This window comes from Scardinius erythrophthalmus (genome assembly GCF_964197995.2).
Source record: "Scardinius erythrophthalmus genome assembly, chromosome: 9".
Classification (NCBI taxonomy): Eukaryota; Metazoa; Chordata; class Actinopteri; order Cypriniformes; family Leuciscidae; genus Scardinius; species Scardinius erythrophthalmus.
This window is the reverse complement of record NC_138229.1, coordinates 43,800,229-43,824,304: the sequence shown is the minus strand read 5'-3', so window position 1 is coordinate 43,824,304 and position 24,076 is coordinate 43,800,229. Positions and strand designations below refer to the sequence as shown.

Below are 24,076 nucleotides of genomic sequence, written 5' to 3'. Positions count from 1 at the left end.
ATAAATAAATTAGAAAAATCTCATTTACCCAGAATCGTATGGAAGCTTATGGGTAGCAATATTCAATCTGAAATGTAATATGTAAAATGGCAAAGCATTTCTGTATTTAAATTTAAATTTTCCATTACATTTGTGCAGCGTTTGGTGCAAAATGAAAATGAAAATTCAACTATATAATTTACATTTGCCATTTCATACACTAGTTTTATTTTGTAAATTGAATGCATATTTTAACTCTTTATAAGTTGCAAATTTTTTTTACAGAAACGATTAGATGTTTAACATGTTCAAGCAAAAACTGTAGCAAAAATGATCATTTAAATTAAATGTTATTTTTCTTAACTGCCTTTACACTCACAGTAAAGACACTTGCGATTACATGTAGCAAAATTCAGTGTGCTAATTAAAAATGCATTCCGAGCCGATGTAAATGTACATTTAAATCCAGAAATGCATTGCCATTTTACATATTGCATTGTCATTTTGCATGTTACATTTCAAATGTGATATTGCTAAGCTCTAACGTATTATAGAAACCAGTGGCGGCTGGTGAAAAATATCTTAGGTGGGGCTGTGTCATATTCAAACCATGGGAGTAGGCTATTAGGCCTACTTTCTGCCCTTGGTATGTGTATTGTGTTTGATGTTTATTTTGTTCTATTCCTTAACCCACTCCCAGTGGTTCTCAAACTTTTTAGAGTTGTACCCCAAGAGGCTTAATGTCCTTCTGCGTACCCACACTCGTCACACCAAGGGACAATATTTGCCCCCTTAAATCGATTTTTTCAAGTGCATTTTTACCTTTACACATACCTTTATAAAATAAATAATGCTTTAAAAAAAAGTTAAATAGATAAATATGCAATGATGGTAAAAACGAAGTGATGCTTTCAAATATTAAATTAAAACCGCCAGTAGGTGGTGAGTCATCGAGTCATTCAGAAATGAAGCAAGTGGTAGTATTTATGAATTAATTATTGAATCATTGACTCTAATGATTCGTTCAAAGTCGCAGATTCGTTCTCAAACACTGCTGTGTGCTGCAGTTCTGCTGTGGCTTTGGAGCTATTATTTTATTGTAAAAATAATGACAACTGTGTTGAAAATGAACATCACTTAATATTAATATTTCGTTTGTTGAACTGTTGTATAAAATCAATGTGACATTTGCAATCGCTAACGAGACCTGTCATATAGCAGCCCACTACACGCTGCTTAAATGCAGACAGTTTTGACCGCAAAAGATGAGGTAATTTGATCGGATGTCATGTATTTACAGCATTTAACCTGAGAGAAATGCATGCTCAGTTTAAATCATATTTTAAGATGAGGTAGTATTAAAGGAACGGCAAAATTCAGCATTTTGTTCCCGCACCACCTTCTGTCACCTCACGGTTTGAGAACCACCACAAACCCAGTTTGAGAACCACTGCCTTTACATATCTTTGTAAAGCGAATAATAATAATATTACAAATAATTATTAGTATTAACACAGACTGCACGATACCAGTGCTCTGTCAAAAAGTCAGTAATTATTTAATGCCATATTACAAGGCTGAGGCATTCTTACACAAAAAAAAACAAAACAAATTGCACAAACTTTCCATTTGCATTTGAAATTTAATTAAAACAGTAGTTACTTTCTCAGACAGGTCCCTCGCTCCGGTAACTGTCCATGCTGGATCTATCGCTGTTGTTTTAAAAAGTAATCACGGAAAGCAAAACAAGGCATTAGCATGACGCATCCAGCTAGCTAGCCCGATAGACAGCTGTCTGATAGAGATGGGCGTGCCTCGGCTCGGGCTCGCGCAGCTTTGGGCGCTAAACAGAAGCGCCCATAGCTGACTAGATTTGAGCTCGCTGATTGGCTACAGTTTATGTCAAACATGTCAAACTTAAATCAGCAATTGGCTAAACTGATCCACAGACCCGCCTCTCTGGGGCGCCTCTCTCCAGCGCCCCAGAGCTGATCGACGTGCACGCAGGTGGAGGAGACGTGTTGAAAAAGCAGATATTTTGAATTTCTATTATATTTTTCACATATACTGGGTGTATTTAATATCTCAAACACACAAATACTGACAATTTGTATGTATGATTTATGTATATATTTACTTATTTATTTAATGAGTGTGGCTCATAAACTGTGGTCTGGCTCATGGGGGGGCGGCGCCCTAGCGCCCTCTATTGGCCAGCCGCCCCTGATAGAAACGCTTTACAAAAACACACGGCTGGTTTCCATTCACTAGTTCCTGGTGTGACACACTGTAGTGAATGAGACAGTCCACTAGATGTCGCCAATGTGCTTCATTGTGTCGCACTGACACAAACCTGTGAATGTGGGTCACTTTCTCACACACACACACACACACACACACACACACACACACACACACACACACACACACACACACACTGTTCAGTTGTTCTGCATCCTCCTCGCCAGCGTTGAGTCTTTTAACCCCACAGTTATCGTCTCGACAGCATTATCAGAGATTCATTATCAGAAACACTGTCAGATGAGATGACTGTGCAGTTCTGGTGCGTTTAACCATCCTCTCAGTTTAGTGTAACACTGAACAAAAGAGGAATAGAGGAAATAAACGTGTTTAAGAGCAGTTTGAGAATAAATCAGCATGACCCGAGGAAAGACATTCGTTCAGCTTCAAATCGGCTTCTTGTTTTCTAAATAGAATTCAATATGTGCCATAGAGGAAAATCATATTCTCAGCATGACCCATAAATGAAAAGACCTTCATGACAGAATGTTTGGCTAACGTTCCCATTAGCTTACGAAAATGTTACTTCTGAACGTTGAAGAATAATGTTTTAGTGCCAGCGTTGGAGAACATTATTAAAGAGCGTTTAAAGGATCCAGAGCGTTCTCTGCCGCCGAATCTCAGATCTGTGAGGCTGGAAACGAGCTTCGGCACAGATTATAATGACATAACTCCCTCAGAGCCGCCGGCGCACATGGCAGAAGTTAATGAGAGGATTTCTCTATCGCCCCACTTTAATATCCAGTTAAAGCAGCGTGAAGCGAGTCTGCGCCGCTGGACAGTGTGTTCGAGAAGCGGACATCCTCATACTGTTCAAGCACTTTAAATATCTTCACATTATGTGGGCACATCATTAATATAATTATTAGTGGTGTTAGTAGTTAAGTCAGTAGTGCTGATAGTGATGTGCTGAAACTTTGTCAAAGTCACCATGAAATCAAAACGGGGCTATAACCTGTCACTCACATGAGATCCACCAATAGCAAACCACAACTATCCAATCATCCAATCAAATCCACACAGACACAATCAAGCCCCGCCCACATCTGTTCTTGTTCCAGAAGCGTCTCACTGAGATATCGGCACAATTGGGGAGAAAAGACTAAAACAACTTTCAAGTTTCATGCAGACTCTAAAGATGAGTGTGTGTTTGTGCTCCAGACGGCACTGGTTCCTCAGATCGTGTATATATGAACATTCTGGCCGATACCGATAGCCCATCATTCTTTATATTTGAAAGCCAATAACCAATATATTGGCCGAATAAATCTAAATCCAAAGTCTCACCATTAAAGCCATGTCCCAAACACATAGTGTTCACATTATAACTTTATGTAGCCTATGACATGTTGCACTTGACTGTATTTTCCTTTTCTAAAGTGATTTCAATCATATTTCAAGCAATTCGAACCCATCATGTTGAACAGTGCGCATCTGAAGTGTCTCAGCTGGAGGAAATAACACATTGTTTATCGGCTTAAGCATATCAGCCAAAATTTTATCGGGTCGATAAGGATAACATTAAAAATGAACATATATCGGCCGATACCGATATGGTGACCGATATATCGTGCATCCCTAGATCGTGTGTGTCAGAGACAGCAAACCACCTTAAGACTCAAAGGCTATAAAACTTCAGTAAAAATGCCATGCATTTATGAAATAAATAAAACATGAAATGGCAACATACCACTTAAAATAAATTAAAATAACCTTAAATGTCATTCCTTTTTGATGGAGAGTGCAAGAGGCCTGTGACAGCCAATCAGAACGGCTCATTATTAATGATGTTGGCGGCACTGCATCCAATATTTGTTCTGGCAAAGGAAAAAATATGATTAGAAATCAAAGCAGTGCTCGAAGTGGAAAAACAGGGCGCAATTATGATAAATTAGTGATAAATGATCTCAAAATTGGATTGTGATCATTTATTTATTCATTTATTTATGGTGATAAGCTCTGGGCATTTTACTCTATATACCAAAATCTTAACAGCAGAAATAAATGCAACGACAGCCTGTTAGTATACAGATTTTGGCTTGCATGGCTAAGGGTTTCTGTCCTCATCCTGAAGAAGCTGGTGTGTGATTTCAATCCAGCATATTGATCCGGCACCCCACTGTGTGTCATGAGCGCAGCTGAACTGAGTGACACATCTCACAAACACAAAGTTGGGCTCGTACTGTTGAAACTTTGTCACCTGCCACACATTGCATCGCATCCGTCGGTCGCGAACCCGATGCGTCGTTGAGGACAAAACCTGTTCTCTTGCTAAAAGTTCAGTAATGCTTCAGTTATTGACGTCGCATCTCCTCCGTCCAGATGAACAATCACTGCAAAAAGAACAAACATCTGCCAGTTTTTCCTTTGAATTAAGCTTATTTTTCTGACCCCACTGACAGATTGTCTTCTTTTAAGCATAAACTCGCTTAATATTGATCAATTTTCAAACAAAACTTGATATCTTCAGCAGGGCTGTTTTGTTCCTGAAAGTCGTGGGCAGTGTTGATAAGGTGAGAAGGGTATAACTGCAGCCTGCAGATCTCCAAAACGGGGCGGAGCTCCAAAATAGGTGTGGCCTACTTCTATTGACAGACAGGCACATGACACGCCCCCCCCCCAATCAACTTCAGCGCAAACTCCGCCCCGCAGCCGATTCTAAAGATTCCATTGGTCATGTCATTCAATCACAGTGCTGATTTCATACAATGCTATGCTAGAACAAATACTAACCCCTAACCCCCTACACCCTACACCCTACACCCTAACCTTAGCCAGTGAAAATGATTGCCAGGCATTGGATTGATTTTGGTGCGAGTGCAGTGTTTTTGCAGAGAGACTCCGCCCACACACTCTTCTGATTGGCTGTGATTTTGGATTGATTTTAATCCTCCTTTTAAACTTTAAACTTTTTTTTTACTTTAAATCCTCCGACCACTGCCTTTTCGAACTTTGACATGGTTGGAGTTTTTTATTATAAGTGCACGAACACAGTCCATGAACTCAACGACCAGTATTTTAGATCCGGTTTCCTGCTCAGTTATTATGGACTGCCTTGCATCAATCTGCCCTCATATGACTTAAGTTGTGAATTAATCACTGAGTTCTGGAATTATTCCTCCAGAATTAAGAATAGCTGCCCTTTCACCAGTCCCTAAGAAGCCAGGTTGTGATGTTTCTGATCTGTCCAATTACAGGCCTATTTCAAACCTTCCGCTCTTGGCTAAAGTTCTGGCGCGTGTTGTGGCTGTTCAGGTCAATCGCCACCTAGCACTGAACAGACTTTTTGAACCTGTTCAATCTGGGTTCAGAAACGGGCACAGCACTGAGACAGCTCTAGTGAGGGTCGTAAATGATCTTCTTATTGCAGCAGATTCTGGTGCATGCAGTATCTCTGTCTTATTAGACCTCAGTGCGGCTTTTGACACTATACGTCACTCTCTTCTGCTAGATAGTCTTTCTGGAGCAGTATTGAGTTGGTTTCGGTCTTATTTAATGAATCGTGCCCAGTTTGTAAGCATGGGTAATTGCAAATCTGATACCGTGCCTGTACGACAGGGAGTTCCTCAGGGTTCAGTGTTGGGTCCAATTGTATTTAACATTCACATGCTTCCACTTGGGCAGATCATCAGGAAATATGGTCTTGGGTATCACTGCTACACGGATGATACGCAGATCACCACTAGTCCTGAAGTCCATTGCTCATTAATAGCTTTGCGTAGTTGTCTAGCAGAGATCAGTGTATGGATGCAGAATAACTCCCTGAAGCTGAACGGCTCCACAACTGAACTGATGCAGATTGGTACAGTGACGGCTACTCGTAAGGCCGAGCAGATTAGTTTGATTGTTGACTCCAGCATGGTAATTCCCACTTCACAGGTGCCGAGTCTTGGTGTCATTCTTGATCCTCAGTTAACATTTGAAGCACATATAAAGCACATCTCTAAAACTGCTTCTGAGAAACATTGCTCGACTCAGACCTTTTCTCTCTTTTGCAGACACAGAAAGGCTTACATTCCTTCATTACAACTAGGTTAGATTATTGTAATGCCCTTATATTATATTATATTATTTCTTTGTGAACTCATTAGCCCTTATACTCCATCACATTCTCTCGTTCTGCTAACGCTCTTTAGCTACGTCAGCCTTCATGTAAGCTCAAGACCATGGGTGAAAGAGCCTTTTCATACAAAGCCCCCAAGCTATGCAATGTGCTTCCTCTTACTATCAGAAATGCACCAATGTTGGGACACTTTAGAAAGTTGATTAGGACACATTAATGTAAGGCTGTTTTTCTTTAATTAATTGTTGTATTGCCCTTGTTGTTTCTGTTTATTTTACTGTAGCGCTTTGGGTTTAAGAAAAGTGCATTACAAATAAAATGTATTATTATTATTATTTGGTTGTGAGTGCAGTGTGTTTGCAGAGAGACTCCGCCCACACGCTCTTCTGATTGGCTGTATTGATTTGGTTGTGAGTGCAGTGCATTTGCAGAGAGACTCCGCCCACACACTCTTCTGATTGGCTGTATTGATTTGGTTGTGAGTGCAGTGCATTTGCAGAGAGACTCCGCCCACACACTCTTCTGATTGGCTGTGATTTTGGATTGATTTGGTTGTGAGTGCAGTGTGTTTGCAGAGAGACTCCGCCCACAGGCTCTTCTGATTGGCTGTGATGTTGGATTGATTTGGTAGTGAGTGCAGTGTGTTTGCAGAGAGACTCCGCCCACACACTCTTCTGATTGGCTGTGATTATGAATTGATTTGATTGTGAGTGCAGTGTGTTTGCAGAGAGACTCCGCCCACACACTCTTCTGATTGGCTGTGATTATGAATTGATTTGGTTGTGAGTGCAGTGTGTTTGCAGAGAGACTCCGCCCACACACTCTTCTGATTGGCTGTGATTATGAATTGATTTGGTTGTGAGTGCAGTGTGTTTGCAGAGAGACTCCGCCCACAGGCTCTTCTGATTGGCTGTGATTATGAATTGATTTGGTTGTGAGTGCAGTGCATTTGCAGAGAGACTCCGCCTAGTGCTGGGCGGTTTGACCAAAAATCAACATCACGTTTTTTTTCTAAATTATACCGGTTTCACGGTTTTTACCGGTTTTTTTTTGTGTGGCTTTTTTTTTCTCAAGCATGATGGGTGTTTACCACATTTTCTACTGAGTGAGAGAGGAAATAGTGCAGTAGATTTACTTATAATGCCCTATTTTATTGTCATGAGTGAATATTATAGAAAAAATCCACACTAATATTAATAATACAGGTTTGCAAGGCTGTTTACAAAGAGGTGCCAGCAGGACGCGCTTTAGGAGCGGCAGAAACAGTGGTTTCCCCGGTAACGGCTGTACACAAAGCAGCAACGCTCATAAACACTGCTTTATCAGGAAAGATAAAGAAAGATTCAATCGTAATAACAAAGAAACTTTTCTAAAGACCGTCAGTTCACTTCAGATACGTTAATACAGTATAAAAACACGCGCGCCGCAAGAAAAAAAGACTCTCACCCCCACACGTCTCGTGCCCATTCTAGTCAATGCTTGTGTTTCAGATCGAAGCTTCCCAGAAGCGGCTCTCCGCGCCGCTTCGCTAAATATAGGCGCCTGGTCTATTTTGACGCACCACGTGGAGGACGGAATAAAACCTTGTCGCAGCTGTAATGCGCCGCAGACGTGTGTTGTAAATGAGGGGTGAGACTGTGTCGCGCAGCGCCGCGTTCCGATTAAAGCGACATACACCGGTATTGCGGTATATTAAAAATTCATATCGTAACAAAAATAAACACCGGTATTCGGTATGAACCGGTAAACCGCCCAGCACTAACTCCGCCCACACACTCTTCTGATTGGCTGTATTGATTTGGTTGTGAGTGCAGTGCATTTGCAGAGAGACTCCGCCCACACACTCTTCTGATTGGCTGTGATTTTGGATTGATTTGGTTGTGAGTGCAGTGTGTTTGCAGAGAGACTCCGCCCACAGGCTCTTCTGATTGGCTGTGATGTTGGATTGATTTGGTAGTGAGTGCAGTGTGTTTGCAGAGAGACTCCGCCCACACACTCTTCTGATTGGCTGTGATTATGAATTGATTTGGTTGTGAGTGCAGTGTGTTTGCAGAGAGACTCCGCCCACAGGCTCTTCTGATTGGCTGTGATTATGAATTGATTTGGTTGTGAGTGCAGTGTGTTTGCAGAAAGACTCCGCCCACACGCTCTTCTGATTGGCTGTATTGATTTGGTTGTGAGTGCAGTGCATTTGCAGAGAGACTCCGCCCACACGCTCTTCTGATTGGCTGTATTGATTTGGTTGTGAGTGCAGTGCATTTGCAGAGAGACTCCGCCCACACACTCTTCTGATTGGCTGTGATTTTGGATTGATTTGGTTGTGAGTGCAGTGTGTTTGCAGAGAGACTCCGCCCACACGCTCTTCTGTTTGGCTGTATTGATTTGGTTGTAAGTGCAGTGCATTTGCAGAGAGACTCCGCCCACACACTCTTCTGATTGGCTGTATTGATTTGGTTGTGAGTGCAGTGCATTTGCAGAGAGACTCCGCCCACACACTCTTCTGATTGGCTGTGATGTTGGATTGATTTGGTTGTGAGTGCAGTGTGTTTGCAGAGAGACTCCGCCCACACACTCTTCTGATTGGCTGTGATTTTGGATTGATTTGGTTAAGAGTGCAGTGTGTTTGCAGAGAGACTCCGCCCACACACTCTTCTGATTGGCTGTGATTTTGGATTGATTTGGTTGCGAGTGCAGTGTGTTTGCAGAGAGACTCCGCCCACACACTCTTCTGATTGGCTGTGATTTTGGATTGATTTGGTTGCGAGTGCAGTGTGTTTGCAGAGAGACTCCGCCCACACACTCTTCTGATTGGCTGTGATTATGAATTGATTTGGTTGTGAGTGCAGTGTGTTTGCAGAGAGACTCCGCCCACACACACTTCTGATTGGCTATGATTATGAATTGATTTGGTTGTGAGTGCAGTGTGTTTGCAGAGACTCCGCCCCCACACTCTTCTGATTGGCTGTGATTTTGGATTGATTTGGTTGCGAGTGCAGTGTGTTTGCAGAGACTCCGCCCCCACACTCTTCTGATTGGCTGTGATGTTGGATTGATTTGGTTGTGAGTGCAGTGTGTTTGCAGAGAGACTCCGCCCACACACTCTTCTGATTGGCTGTGATTTTGGATTGATTTGGTTGCGAGTGCAGTGTGTTTGCAGAGACTCCGCCCACACACTCTTCTGATTGGCTGTGATTATGAATTGATTTGGTTGCGAGTGCAGTGTGTTTGCAGAGAGACTCCGCCCACACACTCTTCTGATTGGCTGTGATATGAATTGATTTGATTGTGAGTGCAGTGTGTTTGCAGAGAGACTCCGCCCACACTCTCTTCTGATTGGCTGTGATATGAATTGATTTGGTTGTGAGTGCAGTGTGTTTGCAGAGAGACTCCGCCCACACTCTCTTCTGATTGATCTTGGTTTAATTTTGACGTTTCTGCTGTGGACAGACAAACTGAATGTTGCTAGAATCTTATAGCATCGTGCCTGGTTAGGACGTAGTGTCATGCTGGATCTTTTACGTCACTGGACACGGCCACACGTCATGATCGCTGTCTTTCATGTTTCCTTCATCGTCAATGAAAACAAATGACTTCTGGTAGCTTTGTTCCTGGAACAGGACTGAACACCCTGAAGAGAAAGACATCAGCCTCTTGCCTCACTCTCTTCCCAAGGTCATGTACTGCATCTCACTAATGCATCCATTACATCTAAAGGCCCACACAATCATCTGTGCTGCTCGGGGCGAGACTCTTCTTCCTGAATGAGTCTGTGCTGACAGAGGCGTTACGCAAGCATGCCGTCACACTGGAGTTCAGCTGAAGTGCTCGGAGCCGCATGGTGATCTCTGGTGATGTGCCTGACCGCAGTGGGGGAAAACACAGAGAGTAAAGGGATAGTTCACCCAAAAATGACAATTCTGGCATCATATGCCCTCACATCGTTCCAAACCCATAAGACTTGTGTTATTGTTTGAAACATAATATTAAGATAGTTTTGAATAGGCCATATTACGCCCTTTTAAAAAGTCTTGTTGTTTTCAGTCTCTACTAGAACAGGTTTTCCTGCTTGAATGTTGATTATTCTCCTCATATTCTCCATTGTTGCGGCTCCTCTCTTCCCAGTCTGTCAGTAACGCTCTGTTTACTTCCTGTCTCTATGAAGCCCCTCCTTCTGAAAAGCACACTGTGCTCTGATTGGTCGGCTGGAGCAGTGTGTTGTGATTGGTCGAGCGCTTCGAGTGTGTTTGGGAAATGTCCCGCCCTTTACCATAACCGCCAGTTTAACACACTACTAACTAACTCAACCAGGCCCCGCCCCTTTATTCTGCATATTAATTATTATAATGAGGAATACTGTGACGTGTTCGTTCCCGGAATAAACACAAGGAGTTTCAGGAGTTCAGAAACACTGACACTGATATAGAGAAGAGCTGGAGCTTCTTCATGCTCAGTTTTCTAGCAGTTTGTGAATGAGAACTGTTATTTAAAGTAAATCCTACAGTTTTCCGTCTGTTTGATGCCGGAGAGGCTGGACTCATGAATGTCCTGATTGGAGCACATCCCTCTTCCTCAGGCCTCCTGCATATCTCAGCTGCACTCGATCACTCCGAGCGCCTGATTCGGCTCCAGCGTTACGCAATCCGGCGGTTATCATCCCGAACACAGGCCTGAGATTAAGACCGAGCGGATGTGTTTCAGCAGCCTGCGGTTAGTTAATGCACTCATCATTCATGGTCTGCTGCACGTGTCTGCTGATGTAACGTGCTCCGATGTGTGTGTGTGTGTGTCTACAACTAGTGTTTGGACATCTGAATCCAGTACAAACTCACAACACACAGGCATATGGAGTGAACAGATGTAGACTTACAGGTGTGCAGATGATGATCCAGTGTTTTCAGAGTCTCGGAGCAGGTCTAACACACACTTATCTTCACATTCACTCAATCTCAACACTTCTGTGGATTAGCAAGATTATAGCATTTCACGTTGTTGTTGTTGTTGTTGTTATTCCCAGTCGAAGCAATTGAGCTGAGGAATCTCAGACAGCAGAGGCTCAGCTGGTGAGACAACACTGTGATTATGGTCAGAAGCAAATTAACTTGGATAATGTTTACATTTTATTCCCTTAATGCGACTACGTTGCACTCATAATGAGATTCAGGCAATATTGCGATTAAACCTCATGTAAACACAACTTATAATCATAGCAATAATCGAGTAAAATACGTGGCATATGATTTTAATAGCAACAAACACTGTAAAGGCATGTGTTCCAGCGAATGCACATGTGCTTGTGGAGAACACGGATGACGGGATCTTGCACAGATTCATGAACTGGACATTCTGGCCGATACCGATAACTCTTTATATTTGAACGCCGATAACCGATATATTGGCTGATAAATCTAAATCAGATTTTTATATATTTTTTTTTATATAATTTTTAAGAGCCTGATTACAAAAATGTAATTCTCCCCATCAAAAGCCATGTCTCAAACACACAATTATAATGATGTTCTCATTATAACTTTATTTAGCCGATATGACAGACATGACTGTATTTTCCTTTTTTTTAAGTGATTCAAAATCATCATGTTGAACATCTGAAGCGTCTCAGCTGAAGGAAATAACACATTATTTATTGGCCAATTTTTTTATCGGGTTGATAAAGATAACATAAAAAAATGAACATTTTGACCGATACCGATAACCGATAATTCTTTATATTTGAAATCCGATAACCGATATATTTGCAGATAAATCTAAATCCAAATTTTTATATAATTTTTGATAGTTTGATTACAAAACATCTCGTGATGTTCTCATAACTTTAACTAGCCGATATGACAGACATGACTGTATTTTCCTTTTTTGAAGTGATTCAAATCATATTTCAAGCAATTCAAACCCATAATGGTGAACAGTGCGCATCTGAAGCGTCTCAGCTATGGTGGCAGATATGGTGCATCACTACTCACTAGTCGAGTCTGAGACGTGAACCACAGTGTGGTGGATCTCTGGTCTGGTGTGTGTGTGTGTGTGTGTGTGTGTGTGTGTGGGCAGTGACGTCCTGAAGAGCGGGTGTAGACCGAGACCGTGACTCAGCGCTGAATCATGTCTCCGCTGCTCTGCAGGATCTGTTGAGTCACGGATGGGCTGATGTTACTGGGTGAGGATGTGCTTATGTGGCGTTTAGCAGCTCTTCAGTGCCGTCTCTGAACACGCCTGGAGATCCACAGTCAAACGCTCATGTGTGACGCATTCAGAGCGGTGGAGGATCAAATCATGTGGCTCCATCATGAAACAATACTGCAGAAAGTCATTTTCAGTGGAATTCAATAACAAATTGTGTCTGTTCCTCACTTAAACAATATGCGATGACCTGAATGTGTCGTCCCGGTCAAACTATAACATGGTTCAAGCCCAGGGTTTGACGTATATTTGGCTTGGCTTTGACCTGATAATGTTCAGTCATCATTACTGGAAAAGCATCAGTGACCTGTGCAGGAGTGTGCTATCATTAGTGTGCTTAAGCCCCGCCCCCTCAAGCTGACGCTCATCTACATAAACACGCCCACATCTCAACATCCAATCAGAAAGAACCATTCCCGCTCTAAACTGTCAGTTTAACATTCAAATGAATGCATCACATCTAATAATGATTCAGGGGAGGTTTGACAAGGACAACAGAATTATTTCTTAGTTTTGCATTTTATTAATGTAAAATCAAGACATTTTAGATGTCTCAATACTAATAAAACTGTAGTTTGCATCAGTAAATGTCTCAAACACAGCAGTGTGCAACATTGATGCCACATGAGCTCATTACACGAGTTTAATTCAAACATAGATCAGATTATTCAGCAGGGTTATTCAGTTGTGTGTAAAATGTCTTCACTTATGGTGGTAATGATAAAATATGCCTTCCAGTTAATTCGTCGCACTGGGAAAGGAAGGTGAGGACAAGTACATTGTGTACTGTGGGATACAGCACAGCACATCATACACACTGAACTAAACAGTGCAGAAACAGTGGGATTAGTGTGTGTGTGTGTGTGTGTGTGTATAAGCAAACACATCGTTCAGCTGGTAACCTGCTGTCTGTGTGTGTGTGTGTGTGTGTGTGTAAGCAAACACATCGTCCAGCTGGTAACCTGCTGTCAGTGTGTGTGACACACTCATCACCACTGCAGTGTTTGTGATTTGAGACACACTCCTGCACTGCACAGTTCCACGGAGTGTCTATAGGGGGCGCGCAGTGCGCGAGCGCGAGCGCGTGCCCTGTCCTGCTCAGATGCGCGCTCATCTCCACCACCATCATCATCATCATCTCCTCCATCATCCTCGTCCTCATCATGTCTGTGGTGGATCCGACAGTGCTGCACGGCGTCTGGGGCAGCAGCGCGCCCGCGGGGATGGAGAAGCCGAAGAACAAGGGCTTCAGCCTGGCCAGGATGATGACTCTGAACTGCAGGAAGGACAAGGACAACCAGAACCAGAACCAGAACCAGCGTCACAACAACAACATGCCCTTCATGATCCACTGCCACATCGGCAAGGAGATCAAGCACATATGCAGCAACTGCAGCCGCGGCAGCCACGCGCGTCAGGACGGTGAGCAACGCGTGCGTTCATGCGCTCACCCAGCGCTGGCGCTCTCATCATATATGTCTACAGCCGTGTGTGTGTGCGTTAGATGATGGGCGTCGCGTCGCGTTCACCTGCTTTTGGTGTATATTAATTATTATTGTCTTGTACACATGCGACAGGCGCGTGCGTCGCGGATAGCGCCTCGTTTTTAATGGAAACGCGCTGAAAGTGGATGCGGTTTTGCTGTTTTCAGTTGTTGGTCTGTCTGCGTTACACGGGCGTCTCTACTGGGGGTTTCAGTGTGGTTTCTCTCTTTCAGTGGCTTTTCAAAGAAACAAATATCAGCTGATTTCATTGGTTAACACAATCATTGTCACCTGTTAAAAACAAGTACAGATTAAAGTAATATCACTGGAGGATCCGATTGCGACACAGTTAATGCTGGCTATCAGGATACTTTACTTAGTATAAAGTCAGCATGAATTAAAACAGAAGTTGTTTTAGTCTTCAATATTGAGCCATATATATCTCAGAGAAAAGAACACATGTGGGCGGGGCTTGTTTTTGTCCGTGAGGAATTGGTTGGATGATTGTGGTTTGCTATTGGTGGATTTCATGTGAGTGACAGGTTATAGCCCCGCCCTCATCATCGGGTTATTCTGATTCAAGATTACCAGGAACAGGAATTTAGCACAATAATGATTATGGATATTGATATGGATATTTTCTTCTCACAAAAACGCATGTCTTGGCTTCAGAAGGCCTTGGGTAAGCCCTGGAGTCGTGTGGATTACTGTCATGATGGAGGGATGTGCTCATCCCCCACTCACTGCCACTGTGGAGCTGGAAGAGCCAGGACATGTTGTAATATGACTCTGATTATATTCGTCCGAGAGGAGATTGTCATATACAGCTGGGATGAGTTGAGGGAGAGTACATCAAGCGGTGATGTCCAGCTTTGTGTGATTAACCCTGTAAGGTGAGAGGCTCAACCTGCTGTTGTCCGCTGGATGAGCAGCGATTGACACACACGTGGTGTTGTGGTTTGGTGCAGTTGACACACACACACACACACACACATGTGGTGTTGTGGTTTGGTCTCGTTGACACACACACACACACACACACACACACACACACACACACACACACACACACATGTGGTGTTGTGGTTTGGTCTCGTTGACACACACACACACACATGTGGTGTTGTGGTTTGGTCTCGTTGACACACACACACACACACACACATGTGGTGTTGTGGTTTGGTCTCGTTGACACACACACACACACGTGGTGTTGTGGTTTGGTCTCGTTGACACACACACACACACACACACATGTGGTGTTGTGGTTTGGTCTCGTTGACACACACACACACACACGTGGTGTTGTGGTTTGGTCTCGTTGACACACACACACACACATGTGGTGTTGTGGTTTGGTCTCGTTGACACACACACACACACATGTGGTGTTGTGGTTTGGTCTCGTTGACACACACACACACTCTTGTGGTGGTGTGGTTTGGTCTCGTTGAGCTGGTTCAGTGCAGATCACACACACACACACACACACACACACACACACACACACACACACACCGTGAGCAAACGTGCCGTCACGTTAAAGCCCATGCTCTGATCCTCTTCATTAAGTCCTCTCTGATTAATGTGCGTCGCACACGCGTGTTAATGTGATTAGGCTGTTAATGCTCCAACACGTGCTGCAAACATGCCCTTCATCATCACCGCTCGTCCTCACCATCACATGACCCGCTCTCGGCACACACTGGTGCTGTCTGCTCTTCTAGAAGAGTGTGTGTGTGTGTGTGTCAGTGGGGACTGTGTTTGACCTACTTCTGCAGTTTAAGCACTTCCAGTGAGTGCTCCAGTTTGAGTGTGTGTTCCTCCAGTTGAGTGTGTGTGTGTGTGTGTGTGTGTGTGTGTGTGTGTTCCTCCAGTTGAGTGTGTGTGTGTGAGTGTGTGTGTGTTCCTCCAGTTGAGTGTGTGTGTGTTCCTCCAGTTGAGTGTGTGTGTGTTCCTCCAGTTTAGTGAGTGTGTGTGTGTGTTCCTCCAGTTGAGTGTGTGTGTGTGTGTGTTCCTCCAGTTTGAGTGTGTGTGTTCCTCCAGTTAAGTGAGTGAGTGTGTGTGTGTGTGTGTGTTCCCCCACAGCAGAGGAGGTGGACAAGCTGTCCTCCACTCGCTCCGAGTCGCTGGTGCCGCCCGGCCACTGCCGCAGCAAGTTCTCCACGCTGGGTCGCCTCTTCAAGCCCTGGAAGTGGAGGAAGAGCAAGAGCGAGAGCTTCAAGCAGAGGTCCACAGGTACACACAGGTCTTTCTCTTCTATACCACAGCAACACAACACTTGAGGATGATCACGGCACCGCTCATCATCCAATCACAGCGCTCCCTCACGCACATCATCCAATCACAGCGCTCCCTCACACACATCAGACAATAACAAACTCTAAATTGAGAATTAATAAAGACCAATTTTCAGCTAAGGCTGAGCAATAAAGTACTACTAACTAATCATTCTTTTGGGAGAAATCATTGTCTGATTTGCCAACAGAATCCTCTGCCGTCTGGCCGCTCCCGGTTCGATCCGGACTCGCGCTTTCTCGGAAAACCAGTTTTGTCGAATTAAACAAGGTGATTATTGTTCATGAGTCCAGTGTGGAGCCAAACCTGCAGTGTAGCCGAGGGAGTAATGCGCTGGTGTGATCTGCTGCCCGAGACACATGTCTGATCACTATCAGTGCCTAAAGGGCTCCTATAATGCCCTTCACACAAGATGTAAAAGAAGTCTCTGATGTCCCCAGAGTGTGAGTGTGTGTGTGTGTGTGTGTGTGAAGTTTTAGCTCAAAATACCCAGATCATTTTTACAGCATGGTAAAATTGTCCCTTTTTGCGGGTCAGTAAAAACACGTTGTTTCGTGTGTGTCCCTTTTTATGCAAATGAGCTGCTGCTCCCGGCACAGAGGGCGGAGCTACAAGAGTGTGTATGTGTGTGTGTGTGTTAGCAGCTTTGATTACCTCAGTTTGTGAGATCAGTGAAATTCAGTGACTATCGATCGAGCCGAAAGACTGGAATCTGAGCAGCGCCTCAGAGCGAAGCACAGTGAACGCTGGTGTTTGGGAACGCAGTCGTGTGAGGCGCGTCTGGAGGGAATCAGACGAAACCGTGACGTTCTCCATCGAGACCCGAAGTCATGTGTTTCCCAGAAACCAGACACTACAGGTGAATAGGGTCAAATATCTATTTAAATAATAGATATCACCATGAAGCTTCCTCAGTTGATTACTTACACAAGTATATTAAAAAAATTACAAGTTTTAGAAGTTTGTATGTTTAATTATGCAAATTAGGCATTATCTCATTAAATATGCGTGATTTTGCATATATTTTCGGTAGATAGATCTGAACATATGATAAAGTCAGGTGCAAAATTCTTTTGTCATTTTGTTTACACACAAGATGAAAATAAAAACTCAGAGGGATTTCAGGATATATGCTTTCATTACCTAGGAAATCAAAATATACTGTCCATAGCCTTAAATCGTTTTTCGCTATATTTTTTTTTTATTAAAATGTCACATAAATCAGGCCAGGAATGATTTATTAACAAATCCCTCTGAAAATATCTTCAGAATACTGCTAAGTGTATAACTGGAGAGTTTGGTGTACACAGGTGCTACATAGGCTGAGATGTTTCTACTGGAGAATGACAAAAAGCTCATTTTGAGAAAACGACAGTTAAAGAGTTAAACAGCTCTAAATGAGAAATCGTCGTTAGCTTTAAATCCCCCTTTGGACATTCCCGATTGGTTACTGATAGAAAGGAAATGCCCATATTTGGGATAGCGTTGTGCAGGAGACTCAGAGCTTTACAGCGACACCGGTCATGACAGACTTCAGTAAACAGACGGAGCTCGGCGTGTCGCGTTGGAACTTCCTGGTAAATTCGGGAGAAACTCACTGCCGCAAGTAAACAAAATGTAATAAAATAAACATCTTAATGTATATTTTCAACATTTTATTTTATAGCAGCTTGAAAGCACACATATTGAAGGAGTAAACTAGCCCAACATCTCTAAACTGACCACTGCATGAAGAATCTGTGTTTTTGCCTGCCGTGTCTCGCCTTAAACGGTTCGTTCACACAAAGATGTAAACTCTGTCAGTAATCACTCTCCCTCATGTTGCTCAACCCCGTCAGACCTTCGCTCAGTTAGTAAAGACATCGTTAAAATAGTCCAGTGACTACAGCGGCTCAACCTTAAGTTTATCAGGCGATGAGAATACTTTCTGTGCGCAAAAACAAAACAAAAATAACGACTTTATTCCACTCTTCATGTTCTTCTGTGTTTCTCTGAGTGAGTTGGCGTGGTGTCACAGCGCAGGGCTTCTGGGTTGTACGTCAGAACGCAGGCTCACTATTGGCCGACGCTGGTCATGTGTGTGATGCTGGCCAATAGTGAGCCTCTTTTCTTTTATGCGATATCCCAAAACGAGCAGAAGAGCAGTCGGCTGGAGGCGCAGCTGATGAAGTGTCATGAGAGAGCAGAGGAGGAGCCCGTCTCGTGATGTGTGATATTTCTGAACGCTGTACAGGACCTCAGTGAGACCGCTTGCTCCCGCTGATGTCAGGCCCGGGTGGAGCTGCTGATGGTGTGTGTGTGTGGATCTGGGGGAAGTGCTGTTATTGATCAGTCGAGGGGATGTTCTGGGTCAGCGGGTGTGAAGGGTTATAACCTTAGAGTCATGAACACACACTCTTCCAGTGACAGTGACGGAGCGCTTGATCACAGTCTTCAATCATGTTCTCTAAACGCCAGCACACAAACATTATTCATACGTCGTTCATGGCATGTTGTTTGTTTTTAAATTCGCATGATGTTTGAAGAGTGATGGAACGTTCATTTCACGCTTTTATTACCAAGAAAAAAACATTTTTAAAACGTTTGGAACTGGTCGTTTTGAACCTGCAGAACATCCATAAATAACGTCATGTAAACCTCTGTGGGAACCCAGTAAACAGTGTGTGCATTCACCACTGCATCATAGCATCTGTACTGGTGAGATTGACTGGTGCAGGAGGAGGATGATGATGATGATGATGATGATGATGCGGCATCAATATAATATCAGCAGAAATAAACACATATGCAGATTTGGTTGTGAAAGCACAAAACTGAGAAACGATTGGGCTAAAATGATAAGTATATCATTAATGTAAAATGCCAAAATCTATGCAAATGTTTGCATTGTGACACTTCATTAGGATATCTGAGTAATGTCAGATGACTAAGCGAGTCCCAGTCAGTGTTCAGGAGCTGCAGAACTTCTGCTCATCAAACCCTCCTCTAGATGAAAGATGTACAGCGTTTGCAGATGTGTGTTTTGATGGCACCATTGATCAGTGCAGTCTAGATTAAATCATGTGACCTGGCACGACCCACACTGACTCTAGATCAGCCGTCATCATGTCACACACTGTGGTGTCCAGTGTTCCTGAGCTCTTGAGTGTGTGTGGTCCGCAGAGGAGAAGGATCTGAGTGTGCCGAGGACTCTGGGTAACCCCAGCTCTCTCACCTCTCGCTCTTCATCTGTGTTCCCAGCGCTGGAGAGGAAGATGTGTGCGCGCCAGAGCCGGGACGAGCTGATCCAGAGGGGCGTGCTGAAGGAGATCTTCCAGACAGGTCAGGCAGTGGACAGAGACGTGCGGGCAACACACACACAACACACAGTGTGGGCGTGGCCTAAATGAGCTCTGTCTCTGGAGTTCCTCATGTAATACTGATTTCATATGCAAAGATGTGAGCCAATCACAGCAGAGGGCGTTTACACTGAGCTCTTAAAGGAGACACGCCCCTTTAAATCTTAGAGCCAATATCAGGGTAGAAATGGACATTTGTTTCTAAATGATGACAGTTTTTTATGTAGAAATCCTGCTAAGATTATCCCCAGGTTCCACAGACGAGGCTTAAGATGGTGCCGGACTAAAATGCTTGTTTGAGACGTTTTAACTAAAAGCAAATCTTGAAATATGTCACTGCCATTGTTCTGTCTCCAGATGCACACCAGTGCTGTTTTTACTAAGGCACGTTTATAAAAGCTTCTTAAGTTCCTTATTGATCTGAGAAGGCCTAACCCTGGTTTAATCTGAGCCCTGTCTGTGGAACCGGCCTAAAGTCGAGCTCAGGAACGTGTTTGTGCTCGCCAGACTCCAGGGTCCCGGGACTGATGCAGAGCAATCCCTCGGGATCAGACTGTGAGCGGACATCAGACATCCCAGACCGACAGAGGACCGGTGAGTGTGTGTGTGTGTGTGTGAGCGGACATCAGACATCCCAGACCGACAGAGGACCGGTGAGTGTGTGTGTGTGTGTGTGTGTGTGAGCGGACATCAGACATCCCAGACCGACAGAGGACCGGTGAGTGTGTGTGTGTGTGTGTGAGCGGACATCAGACATCCCAGACCGACAGAGGACCGGTGAGTGTGTGTGTGTGTGTGAGCGGACATCAGACATCCCAGACCGACAGAGGACCGGTGAGTGTGTGTGTGTGTGTGTGTGTGTGTGTGTGTGTGAGCGGACATCAGACATCCCAGACCGACAGAGGACCGGTGAGTGTGTGTGTGTGTGTGAGCGGACATCAGACATCCCAGACCGACAGAGGACCGGTGAGTGTGTGTGTGTGTGTGTGTGTGAGCGGATATCAGACATCCCAGACCAACAGAGGACCAGTGAGTGTGTGTGTCTGTGTGCGCGTGTGCGCGTGTGCGTGTGTGTGTGTGTGTGAGCGGACATCAGACATCCCAGACTGACAGAGGACCGGTGAGTGTGTGTGTGTGTGTGTGTGAGCGGACATCAGACATCCCAGACCGACAGAGGACCGGTGAGTGTGTGTGTGTGTGTGTGTGTGAGCGGATATCAGACATCCCAGACCAACAGAGGACCGGTGAGTGAGTGAGTGAGTGAGTGTGTGTGTCTGTGTGCGCGTGTGCGCGTGCGTGCGTGCGTGCGTGCGTGCGTGCGGACATCAGACATCCCAGACCGACAGAGGACCGGTGAGTGTGTGTGTGAGCGGACATCAGACATCCCAGACCGACAGAGGACCGGTGAGTGTGTGTGTGAGCGGACATCAGACATCCCAGACCGACAGAGGACCGGTGAGTGTGTGTGTGTGTGTGTGTGTGTGAGCGGACATCAGACATCCCAGACCGACAGAGGACCAGTGTGTGTGTGTGTGAGTGAGTGAGTGAGTGAGTGAGTGAGTGAGTGAGTGAGTGTGTGTGTGTGTGTGTGTGTGTGTGTGTGTGTGTGTTAGGGCTGTCACGATTCCTCGATAAAGTCGAGTATTTGATTTTAAAAGATTCTTGATTGCAATTTACCCGTGTGGAGTAACCGGCTAAATCCCGGAAGTGGGGCGTTCCACAGACGAGACTCCACGAGCCGCATTATTACACCGCTTTCTAAAGCTACGCGATATATTAAACCCATTTACAATCATAATCTGGCAGAGTGCTCTTGTGAAATCATAAAGACTGCGATCCAGGTAAATAAGAAGCACGACGCTTTAATCGTTTGCATGTGTGCAGATCACATGTTAAAGGAACCGTATATAAGAAATGTATTTCAATTAATCATAAAATGGCCCTGATATGTCACTAGACATTAAGAAATCATGTTCATTTCAAATACTTATATCACTGACAACAGTAGTCCGTTCCTGCTGGATCCTGCAGCCTATCTGGCAACCTCCAGTCAGGGGGGAGGGGGAGGGGGTACACCGCTCTACAGTATTTTGAAAGTGATTGCAGTACCAGTTTTGGCCACAATCTTACATACAGCTCCTTTAAAATCACCTCAGCTCCTCACAGTAACGCTGCTCACACACACTCAGTCTCTGCATGTCATGTGTGTTTAGGTTTCCTATATCTGGGAACGCAAATAGTCAGACGTGTTTGTGTTTCATAGTTGCACTGTTATCATTTATATGCGAGCTGAAGAGCGTTTGTGAGAGAGTGTGTTGCTTAACGTTCATCTGGGAACGCAATGTGCGCCATTTTACAAGATTTGTAACGTAACTCGCTTGTAAATCTATGCCAACACAGGAGAATACATAAATATGTTTCTAAATATACAGGTGAATTGTTGTTCACCGCGATATCAAAATAAAAGTTCAAGCCCTCGCTCTGAGTGTGCATGTTTTGATGTGCACATGTTCAGGAAATTAGAAGAGGCCAAACATTAAAGATTAAGTGGACATAGGGCTGGGCGATAAAACGATAGCGATAATTATCGCGATATAATTTTTCTCGATAAAACGATATCAAGAGTTCGATAAATGTTCGATAATGTTTATGCGCCAAAAGCAGAACGAAACTCATTTGAACCGCGCGCCACACGGACCATTAATCCGCTCGGCTCAAAGTCCAAACGGCAGCGCAGCGCGAGCTCAATAGAGGAGAGCCGTTTACTCTGATCGCTCTCGGTCACGAGATCCAGTGAGAAGTGCTTGAGTTCAGCGAGGAACACACACGTCTCAGTGATTTAAACCAGTTTAAAGGCAGAAGGCTTTTCCGGCTACAAATTCCCATCATTTACCATGGATTTACTGTACGTTACCCTAGTAATATTAACTGCACCATGAAATGTGGGATATACATATCGAATTGTATTATATTATTAATGTAGACAATGTATTAAAGGACTAATGGATTATAATTACAGTATTTAATAATATATTTCGGCTACTGTTTTTCATACAAATACCATAGAAACCATAAAGTTACATTTTGCCATGAGAGTGAGGTTGTCATGATCTAAATGCATGATACTGGATGACCAATGGTTAAGTTTAATAAAACTCAAACAGTCAGAATATTACATTCTACCAAATAAAAATTAGCACATGCAGAAACTAAGAAACTAATTGTCCAATAAATATATTTATTTTGTTAAGGAAAAATGACAAATGTTTGAATGTTCCACCTCAGATTTGTGAAATGTTCACCAGTTTGGCAAGTGTTTGTCCTGATATGCTCTGACAATAAAGAGTAGTTTAAAACCACAGTTAACGCTCTGGTTTCTACAACTTTCCCTTAGGAGCAGAAATCTGCCTTTAAACTTGAAATAAATAAAGATTTGACATTTATCATGATAACTATCGATATCGACTGATATAAAAAAATTATCGTGATATATTTTTTTTGGCCATATCGCCCAGCCCTAAGTGGACATTAGAATTAAATGTTGTTTGGCCGATATTAAACAAGGATTTGATAATGCCGTAGTAGTGTAACAACAACTAACACCAGGCCGCCGGCGCCCTCTGCAGGCGTTTGATATAATACGTAATGTACATTTACATTTAATCATTTAGCAGACGCTTTTATCCAGAGCGACTTACAAATGAGGAGAGCAATAGAAGCAGTGAAACTAACAATATGAATAGAATAGAAAAGGTAAGCGCTAATGTGAATTGGCCAGGTGCTGATGAACAAGATGCGTCTTCAGCAGTTTCTTGAAAATAAAATGTCTAAAGACTGGTTGAGTTGAGTTGGGCAGGTCAGTCCACCGGCAGGGATCAGTCCAGGTGAAGGTCAGTGAGAGTGATGTTGTGCCTCTTTGAGATGATGGCACGCCGTTCACATGCAGAACACAAGCTTCTGGAGGACTCACAGGTCTGGAGTAGCGAGTTTAGGTATAGGGGAGCGGTAGTGACATGTAGATGGAGAAGCGGTCCCAGCACTGAGCCCTGAGGCACTCCAGACACCTCAGCCCTCCACCACACCCTGAAGGACCCGCTGAGAGGGAAGGCCTGAACCGCTGGAGTGTGTTCCTGAGATGCTCTTCATCTCGAGGACTGACAGGAGGATCTGGTGGTTAGCGGTGTCAAACGCAGCAGATCCAGCGGGATGAGAACTGAGGATCTGCCAGTCTCAGAGCCTCAGTAACTGAGAGCAGGGCCGTCCCAGTTGAGTGAACCTTCTGAAGCCAGACTGGTTGTTGTCCAGGAGATTGTTTTGTAAGAAAAGTGTTTAGCAATGAACGGAAGAAGGGTTTAGAGTGTGTTTCTTAAGCAGTGGGGTTATCAGAGCCTCTTAAATGCTGTGGGAAAGGCACCAGTGTG

The 24,076-nt window shown here is 44.0% G+C and overlaps 1 protein-coding gene across 6 annotated transcripts in view; it reads left to right on the top strand.

Annotated features, from left to right (window-relative positions):
- Positions 1 to 24,076, top strand: part of LOC308696149 (phosphatase and actin regulator 1) — a 62,825-nt gene that overhangs the window by 11,395 nt on the left and 27,354 nt on the right. Inside the window, exons 1-4 of one of the 6 annotated variants that reach the window (XM_081374571.1) lie at positions 13,009 to 13,957; positions 16,108 to 16,257; positions 19,558 to 19,638; positions 20,163 to 20,249. In XM_081374571.1, the coding sequence (XP_081230697.1) occupies positions 13,699 to 13,957; positions 16,108 to 16,257; positions 19,558 to 19,638; positions 20,163 to 20,249 (577 nt within the window). In that variant the 5' untranslated portion in view covers positions 13,009 to 13,698. Of the gene's footprint in view, positions 1 to 13,008; positions 13,958 to 16,107; positions 16,258 to 19,479; positions 19,639 to 20,162; positions 20,250 to 24,076 lie in introns of those variants that run through there. The other 5 variants (XM_081374570.1, XM_081374574.1, XM_081374573.1 and 2 more) reach the window with 5 other exon arrangements.